The sequence below is a fragment of the Phocoena phocoena genome, chromosome 4 (genome assembly GCF_963924675.1).
Source record: "Phocoena phocoena chromosome 4, mPhoPho1.1, whole genome shotgun sequence".
Taxonomy (NCBI): Eukaryota; Metazoa; Chordata; class Mammalia; order Artiodactyla; family Phocoenidae; genus Phocoena; species Phocoena phocoena.
Genome location: NC_089222.1, coordinates 39632800 through 39645102, shown reverse-complemented (window position 1 = coordinate 39645102; position 12303 = coordinate 39632800). Strand labels below are relative to the sequence as shown.

Below are 12303 nucleotides of genomic sequence, written 5' to 3'. Positions count from 1 at the left end.
ATCTCGTCTCCTATAACATTCAACAGTCCTTAAAACTAGAGAAAGAACTCAGAATTTTTCAGGACCACAACTGCTCAATGTACATTAATGGCTATGGGGTGATCAGGGAAAGAAAGTCACACAATCATGTTACACTCTCCCAAAATCCACCACAAATTTATCATTTCAAAGAATATGTAAAAGTCAACAATCCAGGCAGTTTTATATAATATCACTGTAAATCTGGATTAAAAAATAAACACACAGACAACTGTGAAAAAGAGAGGGATGAGAAGAGCCCCATAACCTTCAATAAACTTAATTCTTCATAGAATCAAGATCTCAAGGAACCATATCCAAAATCTTGGTAAGCTCTTCAATTTAACACTGAAAAGTGATACACTAAAGATAAACACTTCTGTATTGAAGTATTAGAGTGAACATATATAGGGTGTTGAAAGACTAACAAAAGAGGATAAATTCTAAGATGTTCTAAACACTTCATAGAATAAAAGATCCCAATGTCGGTTTGGAATAAAACAAACAAGAAGCTGTAATTTAAGCCAGGGGTCCCCAACCACCACCCCAACCACTAATACCGGTCTGCGGCCTGTTAGGAACCAGGTTGCACAGCAGGAGATGAGTGGTGGGCAAGCTAGCGAAGCTTCAGCTGCCGCTCTCCATCGCTCCCCATGGCTCGCATTACCACCTGAACCATCCCCCCAGCCTCACCACCACACACCCGTCCATGGAAAAATTGTCTTCAACAAAACTGGTCCCTGGTGACAAAAAGGTTAGGGACCACAGATTTAAGTTACTAAACAAGATTTTATTTCACTTTAACATCTTCTAATTAAATAAACTGTTTTAAATGGACTTCAACCTCCAAACAGACAAAACTAGAATAACTGTTTCAATGATATCAATTCCAGAAAAAATAAATTCTGGGTCCCATATGCACATACACTCATCTAACACGTACATATACCTTAATATTGACCAAGTCCTCATTCTACACTGAAAGAGGTCTAGCCAACAGTAAATCACGTGGTTCCCTCCCTTCGTTCCATCTTTATCCTTTTCCCCTAACAGTTTTACAATAAGCTAACAGACATCTTTAATTGTAAGTAGTCTTCAAATTTTAAATATTGTATTCATGATAAAGAACATGGAGTTTTCCTAACAAATTATGTAAATTTTCCTTTACTAACATTCTAAGTTTTGACAGTGCTATTTGTTTCTAAGATTTGTTTTGTAAATGTTAAATGAAAACAGGAATAGAAAGGAAGCACAGTAAAAATCTGAGGTAATTATTCTGATTTATCCTTTCTTTATTCTCTACTACATTCTCCTATTTTTTCCATCTTAGAAAAACCTCAGAAGATGAAAATTTAGTTTGAATATTGCTATGGAATCACAGAGTCATCACTGCTTTAGATCTGCTTCAACTTACCCACGTTTGATGCTGTGTAGTTCCTTGTCCTTGCCTTTATCCTTTTCCTTTTCTCTTTTCTCCTTATCTCTGCCTTTACGTCGTTCTCTATCCCGAGACCGACTACGTGTTCTTCTGTGACTGGACCTTTCACTGCTTCGACTATGGGAACGTGGACGTGGTCTTGATCGGGACCTACAGTAAGTAGATTTCATTATATACGTTTAGTGTACATTTTGTATTATGAAATAAAAATATCCTTAAAAATTGTCTGAAAGAAAAGGATTTAGTTTTAGTTAAGGACTCAGTTAAACAACTGTTTGAAGCAAGCATGTAAAGATGATTCTTTATGAATAAGTACTCTGTTAAATGACATGAGGGAAACATATGTGTCAACTTTACAGGAATATAAGGTTTAGTGTTTGTTTAATCAAAAAAGTCTTAAAGTTCAAATCAAATCTTCATTACTCAAATCTCCCCAAGATAATATAACAAATCCAAATGTATATTCTAATCTGCAAGGATTAGGGTCTTCCCTATCCCTACAATCTCTACTTTCTATATTGATTCTACCTAATTTCCTATTTCTAATTGTTAGAATAAAACTATTCCTCTACTCTACTATAATCCAGCTATTCTTTGCATAAAATGAAGGACAGTATTAGGATATATTATGTGCTTTTACAAAGTAAAGAGTTTTAGGGGCTTCCCTGGTGGCATGGTGGTTGGGAGTCTGCCTGCCAATGCAGGAGACACGGGCTTGTGCCCCGGTCTGGGAGGATCCCACATGCCGCGGAGCGGCCGGGCCCGTGAGCCATGGCCACTGAGCCTGTGCGTCTGGAGCCTGTGCTCTGCAGTGGGAGAGGCCACAATGGTGAGAGGCCCATATACCGCAAAAAAAAAAAAAAAGATTTTTAGATCCTACCTTACAGTATTGACAAGAAAGCCTCTACCAGATTGATGATCCTATAGAAACTATAAAAAAACAACTAACTGAAGTCACTGAATAGTGACCAAAAAGAAGGCACTAACCTTAAAAAGGAACAAAATCTTACTATATAAATATGCTGTTGATTTATTTAATGTAATTTCAAGCAATTAGATTATGAACCAAAAATGATGAGCAATGCCAACACTTGGAAAAAAGAAACAGCAGTAAGAAAGTTTCCCATTTTATCAGTTGCTTTTCTGAGGACAAGCCTAAGTCTGTGCCATGCAGGACAGCTAAAACTCTAACAGAAAACTTTCAAATTTATGGCCTGAAAACCCAGAACAAAGACTCAAGGCAACCATCGCAAAATGAAAATGAAAGGGAAATCCTGGAAAAGAGTCAGTTAAAGGAGCCAAAAATTGTAGATGTAAACTCTATTCAAATCTCTGGCTGAACCCTACATCATGCATGTGAAGGGCAAACTCCAAATAGCTAAGGACGAAAGAACTGAACTAAAATTTCAACTGCCCGAAAGAGACTGAATTGTTGTAATTTTAATTCAACTAAGTTAATTCCCTACTTTAAAAAAAAAGTAAACCAAAAAATCAATATTCTTCAGAGGAATATAACAGAATCCAGAGTACTCAAAATATGACATTCACCATGTCCATGATAAAATAAAAAATTACTAGGTATACAATGAAACATGTGAGAAAAGATAGTCTATACTGAACAACCCTGAGATGAGCCAGATGCTGGAGTTAGCAGGCAAGGATTTTAAAGTAGTAAGTATAACTATGCTTGTAATGAATATAATGTTAAGAAATTTTAGAAGACAAACTAAAAGTAAAAAAAAAATTCTGTAACTGAAAAATACAATATCTGAAATTACCATTATGCTAAAAGAGATCTGAAGCAGATTGGTAGCAACAGAGGGGAAAAAAATCTGTGTACTTGAAAACAGATAAATCAAACTTTTCCCATTTGAAGAACTAAGAGGAAAAAAAGATTGTTAAAGGAAAATAAAAACAGATCCTATAAGATCTGTGTGACAACATTCAAGTGTCTAACATGTTTATTTAAACTCATAAGTAGAGAAAATGATGAGATAGAAATCAATTTCTTTTTAAGTGGTGGTCAAAATTTCCCCAAATTTAGTGAACAAAAAATGTACAGATTCTATAACTTTAGTTAACTCCAAAATAAATATGAAGACCATGATTAGTAAATCCATAGTCAAGCTGATGAAAACTAAAGATAAAGCGAAATCTTGAAAGTGTTCAGAGAAAAAATGGACACATTACATACAAAAGAACAATGACATGAATTACTGCTGGCTTCTCATAAGAAACAATGACAATCAGAAGACAGTGGAACAAAATTCTTAATATGGTGAAAGAAAAAACAAAAAATCAACCCAGAATTTTATACCCAGCAAAAATAAGTGTTCTACTTACAAAAATAAGTGTTCTACTTACTTCTGTTTTCTTGAGGGATATTTTTGTTGGTTATAAAATTCTGGGTTGATTTTTTGTTTTTTCTTTCACCATATTAAGAATTTTGTTCCACTGTCTTCTGATTGTCATTGTTTCTTATGAGAAGCCAGCAGTAATTCATGTCATTGTTCTTTTGTATGTAATGTGTCCATTTTTTCTCTGAACACTTTCAAGATTTCGCTTTATCTTTAGTTTTCATCAGCTTGACTATGGTATTAATAGTCACAGTCTTCCTAACACCATACACAAAAATAAACTCAAAATGGATTAAAGACCTAAATGTAAGGCCAGACACTATAAAACTCTTAGAGGAAAACATAGGCAGAAAATCAGAGCAAGATCCTTTTTGACCCACCTCCTAGAGAAATGGAAATAAAAGCAAAAATAGAGAAATGGGACCTAATGAAACTTAAAAGCTTTTGCACAGCAAAGGAAACCATAAACAAGACAAAAAGACAACCCTCAGAATGGGAGAAAATATTTGCAAATGAAGCAACTGACAACGGATTAATCTCCAAAATTTACAAGCAGCTCACGTAGCTCAATATCAAAAAAACAACCCAATCCAAAAATGGACAGAATACCTAAATAGACATTTCTCTAAAGAAGATATACAGATTACCAACAAACACATGAAAGGATGCTCAACGTCACTAATTATTAGAGAGATGCAAATCAAAACTACAATGAGGTATCATCTCACACCAGTCGGAATGGCCATCATTAAAAAATCTACAAACAATAAATGCTGGAGAGGGTATGGAGAAAAGGGAACCCTCTTGCACTGTTGGTGGGAATGTAAAGTGTTAGAGCCACTATGGAGAACAGTATGGAGGTTCCTTAAAAAACTACAAATAGAACTACCATATGACCCAGCAATCCCACTACTGGGCATATATCCTGAGAAAACCATAATTCAAAAAGAGTCATGTACCAAAATGTTCATTGCAGCTCTATTTACAATAGCCAGGACATGGAAGCAACCTAAGTGTCCATCGACAGATGAATGGATAAAGAAGATGTGGCACATACATACAATGGAATATTACTTAGCTATAAAAAGAAATGAAATTGAGTTATTTGTAGTCAGGTGGATGGACCTAGAGTCTGTCATACAGAGTGAAGTAAGTCAGAAAGAGAAAAACAAATACCATATGTTAACACATATATATGGAACCTAATAAAAAAAACAAAAAATGTTTCTCATGAACCTAGAGTCAGTACAGGAATAAAGATGCCAACATAGAGAATGGACTTGAGGACATGGGGAGGGAGAAGGGTAAGCTGGGGCGAAGCGAGAGAGTAGAATTGACATACATACACTACCAAATGTAAAACAGATAGCTAGTGGGAAGCAGCTGCATAGCGTGGGGAGATCAGCTTGGTGCTTTGTGACCACCTAGAGGGGTGGGATAGGGAGGATGGGAAGGAGCTGCAAGAGGGAGGGGATATGGGGATATATGTATACATGTAGCTGATTCACTTTGTTATACAGCAGAAACTAACACAACATTGTAAAGCAATTATACTCCAATGAAGATGTTAAAAAAAAGTAAATCAAAGACCTTTTTGAGATAAAGGAAAAGTAAAACATAATCATCAATAGTTAATAATATGCATTAAAGTACGTACTAAAGTAAGTTTTTCAGGCTAAAGAGAATGATAAATGATGGAAACTTGGACCTTTAGAAAGGAAATGAAGGCCACTAGAAATGGTAAATATATGGGTAAATATAAAAAATGACTTCCCTTTAGTTAAAATACATATGTACTTAAAGTAAAAATTACAGTATTTTACTGTAGGGTTTATAATGAAAGTGGATATAATACATATAATCTCTACAGAATAAAGTATGGAGCACGTAAATTAACCTACACAGTTAGAAAGCTTTTACACTTCGCGTGAACAGTGAAACAGTAACTCTAAGTACACTGAAACATACTTAAAGTACTGAATCGTAATGGCATATATGTAACCCTTACAGTAGCCACTTAAAGGAAAAAAAAGAAATGAAATGCAAAGAAATATAGCTAAAAAGTCAAAAGATGAACTAAAAGAAAATTCTTAAAAATATTCATTAATCCAAAAGGAGGCTGGAAAGGCTCACATGTCTTCTCAGAAGACTTTCAGGATTGAGCAATTCCTGGCCAAGAAACAAAAGTAGAATTGTCCTATTCCCCAATGGATTCAGATGAAAACAAGTAATAAATCGAGTACACCTCCACAATGAGACACTGGAGAAGAACCAAGCTGGGTCTGTCTAAATCACACAAGAGATGGCACAAATATTTATGCTGTATGAAAGTCACTTACATCTTACCCTATCACTCTGAAAGCATACTCTACTATCTGGACAGTTGGGTGCGTTTTATTGGGAAAATGATCTTTCTCTTTGTTTCTATGTTTCTGCACTAGTAGGTTGGTCCAGTAATAAATATGTGAGATCTTTTGTTTGAGAAGGGGAAAAAAAAGTCAAAGCCTGTCCAAATAAATTAAAAAGCAACACACAAATATAAGCTATCTACAAGATATGCACTTTAAATATAGACACAGGTTGAAAGTAAATGGCTAAAATTAGATATATCATGTAAACAAAAATGGCTGGAATGAATATATTAATATCAAATAAAGTATCATCCTAGACACTCAGAAACTAGGAGTATTACCCCAAATAAAAATGGATACTTCATGATGATCAAAGGGTCAGTTCAAAAGTAGAAATCATACAAAATCTTTATCGGACCACAAGAGAGTTAAATTAGAATTCAGTAACAATAAAACATACAGAAAAAAACCCAAAAGTGTAGAAATTAAATAATACACTTCTTAATAAATCATGAGTACAGTAAGAAATCACAAAAAAATTAGAAAATATTTTGAACTGAAAGGCAATAAAAATATAGCATATTTGAATTTGTGTGATGTAACTAATGCAATGTTTAGAGGGAAATTTATAGCTTTAGATGTTTATATTAGAAAAGAAGAAAAGTCTAAAACCAATTACCTAAGGTTCCATCTTAAGAAGCTAGACTAAGAAGAGCAAAGTATATCCAAAGTAAGTAGAAGAAAGGAAACATTAAAGAGCAAAAATCAATGGAATAGAAAGCAATAAAGAAAATTAACAAAGCCAAAACCTGGTTCCACTAGAATATCAACAAATTTGGTAAATCGCCAGCTAGACTGATCAAGCAAAAAAGAAAAGCACAAACACAAATTACCTAAATAAATAAAGCCTGTGGATAAAGAGATCACATGAACTAGTCCTGGGTACTTAGGACATATGTAGGGCTTGAAGAGAATTATATGGATTTCACTGGTAGTATGTTCTGTCTTCTTTCATCCTTAGCTGGTTCATTCAGTGAGTGAAGAGCAACACTGTATCATTAGATCACAAACTTTTTTTTTAATATGCGATTTTGAGAAGTTACAATATTTATTGCTAGGAATGTCAACATGGGTTTATTATACTAATTTACACAGGTTAAATTTCCTTCATTTTCTCTTTGACTACTCCCTCTCAATTTTGACACATGCTTCTTTCCACATAAAATAAAGTTTTAATTTATCAATAATTTATTGCCCTCACAGACATTATCTATTCATTTTTAATGAAATCTTTTATTATATGTGGATATGTAAAAATTTTAACAGATTATTCTAAAATCTCTGAAAAATAATCAATCAGACTAAAGTTTTCTGATTAAAAGAAAGTAACAATAAAAATGAAGGGGGCCTTTTTTGTGATAATCAGAGCCACTACATATACAGTATATACACACACACACACACACACACACACACACACACATTATGTTATCTTAATTTGGTTCTACATTATGATTCTGGCAATTACTTTTTCACTTAACCAGTGAAAATACAGTGTAACAAAAGACAAAGAGTTAAATATTAGTTTAAACTCTAACAACAAATCCCTAAGAGCTTCTTTTTTTTAAATAAAACTTTGAAGTAAGCTCATTTCTTAGTGGTTTGTTACTAAGAAAAATATACTGTTGGACAAAATGTGCAATCATTTGTGGATTACAGATAAGGTAGATTTTAGTAAAATCATGTTTTCACTGTATCTTAAAAATTAAATGTATATGCTCTTAATATATCCAAAGCTACAGAAGTATTAAGTTAAAATATAAAGAAATTCTCATATAATGGTGTCCTCAAACAAGTTATTTCCTCTCTGGGCATCTGTTTCCTCATCTACAAAGTGTTGATAATAACTACCTTTCAGGGTTAATATAAAGATTAAATAATAATACCAGTGAATTGTGAGATAGCAGACAGGTGATTTGGGAGTAGGCAGGCAATGAGAAAGAAGTAACTGTGGGATGCGCTAATCTAAATGAATGAGTAAAATCTGATTCAAAGAAAATGAAATGTTTCTCTCATACCACAGCTAATCCAGTAAAGAGAAGTATTCTGATTCTGATAGACCTTTAAAATCTTAAGGCTGGCATAAGGATTACTTAACTTTCAATATATTTCTTTTATATAGGAAGGTAAATAATAATAATCTTGGTTAAAGATTATCATCTTCTCCACAGGAAACCCTCAGCAGCCAAATACATGCATGATCTTCACCAGTTTGCTACTAACATGGAAATCGTATCACCTATCATCCAAGCCTTTGGAAAATAAAAGGGGATTTTTTTTTAGAGTCCAGGAAGGCACTATAACATAAGGACAACAGGCCTAAATTGGCTCTGTCCCAGAGAAACCAAAAAGTAGGATCACTCTATCACCATCATAGCAAAGCTAAATACCACAATTAGAGGCCTTCTATCAATTACTATCTGCCTCACTCTCCCAACAGCAACTACTTTCCTAATCTCTACTCCTCCCAACTTACCTGATACCTGAAATAAACTCAATTATCTCCAAACTCATCTCATGGTTTTCCCTAACACAAAGATTCCACTGAAAACATATGCCTACCACTCTCCAAAAATATTCTGCTCATTATGTCTCCATACAAGCAACACATGCCAGTCTGGAATATTCTTTTATAAATGTTGCTGATGTGGCTCAATGACCTAGACAGCAATAGCAGATCTATAATTTAAGTTACCCATGATGTCAAATTGAAAGAAAGTAATAAGTTTTAAAATATCACAGCAATGTCTTAATATTGATTATTTCAATTCTCATATTGTAGACCTCAACTTCGTTTATAGGCTATAAGAAGGAAAAAATGACTCTGAAGAGAATAAATAGGGAAAAGATAGCAAAGCCAAAACACAGTTTTTGCAACATTATTAAAGGCTGTAAAAAGGACCACAAAATCAAATACAGATTTTAAATGAATTAAGCTGCTGACTTCTTTTCAGTCATGAGAATTACTTCAAACAATTCTGAGTAAAACTCACTTCCTAGACTATGAACAACCCCATTTACTTTATTAAGTAAATTTAATTACATATTTGAAGGCTCTCCACTAAGAACAAAGTAAAGAGTAAAGAGATTTCCTACTCTGACCAGACAAACAAAAAAGTCAAAGAAACTATACTAAAATTTAGAATGTTATTTTTCCCTCATTCCTTAAATAAATATGTTTCTGATAAATCACTCTAGAAGTCTCTAGAGTACCAAAGCCAATATGGAGATATATTATAAGCAAAGAAACATTTGATAAAAAATGTGGCACTCTAGAACACACAATATATAAGCAATAAATGGACAGCAAGATGTCCTATTATACCAGATAAATGCTTTCAATATCTACAGAATAGGAAGAATCACCATAACATCCCTGAATAAAATGAATTACTGCCCTCAAAAACCAATTTGTCAAGTTTCTTAATTGGCTAATAAGTTCTAACACATGTAATCAAAATAAATATCCTAATATTTTATCTTTCAAAAACAATAACTACAATACTTCAAATAGTCTCTTAAGTAGAGTACTATAAAATAAAGACTACATTTACCATAAAATAAAACTACAATTAAAATTATACTTAATATTCTTACATTGAATAAACTAACATGGATTCTATGTCAAGATGACATTTTGAACTCACACATCTACTTTTGTCCCCAACCGAAATTGAACTAAAACCATAACAACAAGGGAGATTTTTTAAAAGGACCTACACTCTAGGACAGAGATACACTTTTGAAAAGGGAAGTGTCCACTGGTAGCTTGGTGGTAAAAGAAAACTAAAAATCAAGGGGCTGAAGCTCAGGGCTCTGTAAAAACAAGATGACATCAAAGGATCTGAAAACAGACCTGGCTTTTCCCATAGTTTCCCATTTATTAAAGAAACTCCACCTCACTGAATTAATAATAGTGTAGTGTCATTCAAGAAATCTTGCAAGTCACCCAAAACCTTCAGTCCATCAATTGAATTGTCTGTTACTGCCAACCCAGGAAAATTCTGAACATTATCATGAACAACAACAAAAAAGAATCTAGGGAATTCCCTGGAAGACCAGTAGTTAGGACTCCAGCTCTCACTGCCAAGGGCTCAGGTTCAATCCCTGGCCAGGGAACTAAGATCCTGAGAGCCGCACTGTGTGGCCAAAAAAAATAAAAATGAATCTATCATCCATACAAAGCAACTATGAGAAATGAATCAAAGTTGGAACCAAATTTGTCAGGTGATACAAATACACAACACAAAAAGTGAAGAAGAGACTATAACATAACATTCCAACATTAATTAAACACAGCATATAATAAGAAACATAGGCATTACTGATAAAAGAGCCAAGAAAAAGAAACTTTAAAAAAAAGTAATTAAAAATAAACAAATGGGACCTAATGAAACTTAAAAGCTTTTGCACAGCAAAGGAAACCATAAACAAAACAAAAAGACAACCCTCAGAATAGGAGAAAATATTTGCAAATGCAACAACAGACAAAGGATTAATCTCCAAAATTACTGAGCTCAATATCAAAATAACAAACAACCCAATCAAAAAATGGGCAGAAGATCTAAACAGACATGTCTCCAAAGAAGACATACAGATCACTAAAAAACACATGAAAAGATGCTCAACGTCACTAGTTATTACAGAAATGCAAATCAAAACTACAATGAGGTATCACCTTATGCTGGTCAGAATGGCCATCATCAAAATATCTACAAACAATAAATGCTGGAGAGGGTGTGGAGAAAAGGGAACCCTCTTGCTCTGTTGGTGGGAATGTAAATTGGTACAGCCACTATGGAGAACAGTATGGAGGTTCCTTAAAAACCTACAAATAGGGCTTCCATGGTGGCGCAGTGGTTGAGAGTCCACCTGCCGATGTAGAGGACACGGGTTCGTGCCCTGGTCTGGGAAGATCCCACATGCCACAGAGTGGCTGGGCCCGTGAGCCATGGCCACTGAGCCTGCACGTCCAGAGCCTGTGTTCCGCAACCGGAGAAGCCACAACAGTGAGAGGCCCGCGTACCGCAAAAAAAAAAAAAAAAAAACTAAAAATAGAGCTACCATATGATCCAGCAATCCCACTCCTGGGCATATATCCAGAGAAAACCATAATTCAAAAGAGACATGTACCCCAATGTTCACTGCAGCACTATCCACAATAGTCAGGACATGGAAGCAACCTAAATGTCCATCAACAGAGGAATGGATAAAGAAAATGTGGTACATATATACAGTAGAATATCACTCAGCCATAAAAAAGAATGAAATAATGCCACTTGCAGCAACATGGATGGACCTAGAGATTGTCACACTGAGTGAAGTCAGACAGAGAAAGACAAATATCATATGAAATCACTTATATGTGGAATCTAAAAAAATGGTATAAATGAACTTATGTACAAAACAGAAACAGAGTTACAGATGTAGAAACCAAAGTTATGGTTACCAGGGGGTAAGGGGGGGGATAAATTGGGAGATTTAGACTGACATATACACATTACTATATATAAAATAGGTAACTAATAAGGACCTACTGTATAACATAGGGAACTCTACTCAATACTCTGTAATGGCCTGTATGGGAAAGGAATCTAAAAAAGAGTGGATATATGTATAACTGTTTCACTTGGCTGTACACCTGAAACTAACACAACATTGTAAATCAACTATACTCCAATAAAAAATTTTTAATTAATTATTTATTTTTGGCTGCATTGGGTCTTCGTTGCTGCACGCAGACTTTCTCTAGTTGCTGCGAGCGGGGGCTACTCTTCGTTGCAGTGCACAGGCTTCTCACTGTGGTGGCTTCTCTTGTGGCAGAGCACGGGCTCTAGGTGCGCAGGTTCAGTAGTTGTGGCTTGTGGGCTGTAGAGCGCAGGCTCAGTAGTTGTGGCACACGGGCTTCAATGCTCTGTGGCATGTGGGATATACCCAGACCAGGGATCAAACGTGTCCCCTGCATTGGCAGGTGGATTCTTAACCATTGCGCCACCAGGGAAGTCCCCCCAAAAATTTTTTAAATACAATAAAAGTAGTAGAAAGGACAAGAAGTAAGTAATAGACAAGGCAGACAATG

At 34.8% G+C, this 12303-nt stretch overlaps 1 protein-coding gene and 1 pseudogene across 1 annotated transcript in view; one reads left to right on the top strand and one right to left on the bottom strand.

Moving 5' to 3' along the window:
- Window positions 1-12303, bottom strand: part of RSRC1 (arginine and serine rich coiled-coil 1) — a 450887-nt gene that overhangs the window by 329067 nt on the left and 109517 nt on the right. The window contains exon 4 of the mRNA XM_065876774.1: window positions 1433-1606. Coding sequence (XP_065732846.1) covers window positions 1433-1606 — 174 coding nt within the window. The remainder of the gene's footprint in view (window positions 1-1432; window positions 1607-12303) is intronic.
- On the top strand, window positions 5947-7205 carry LOC136122562 (large ribosomal subunit protein eL39-like; annotated as a pseudogene).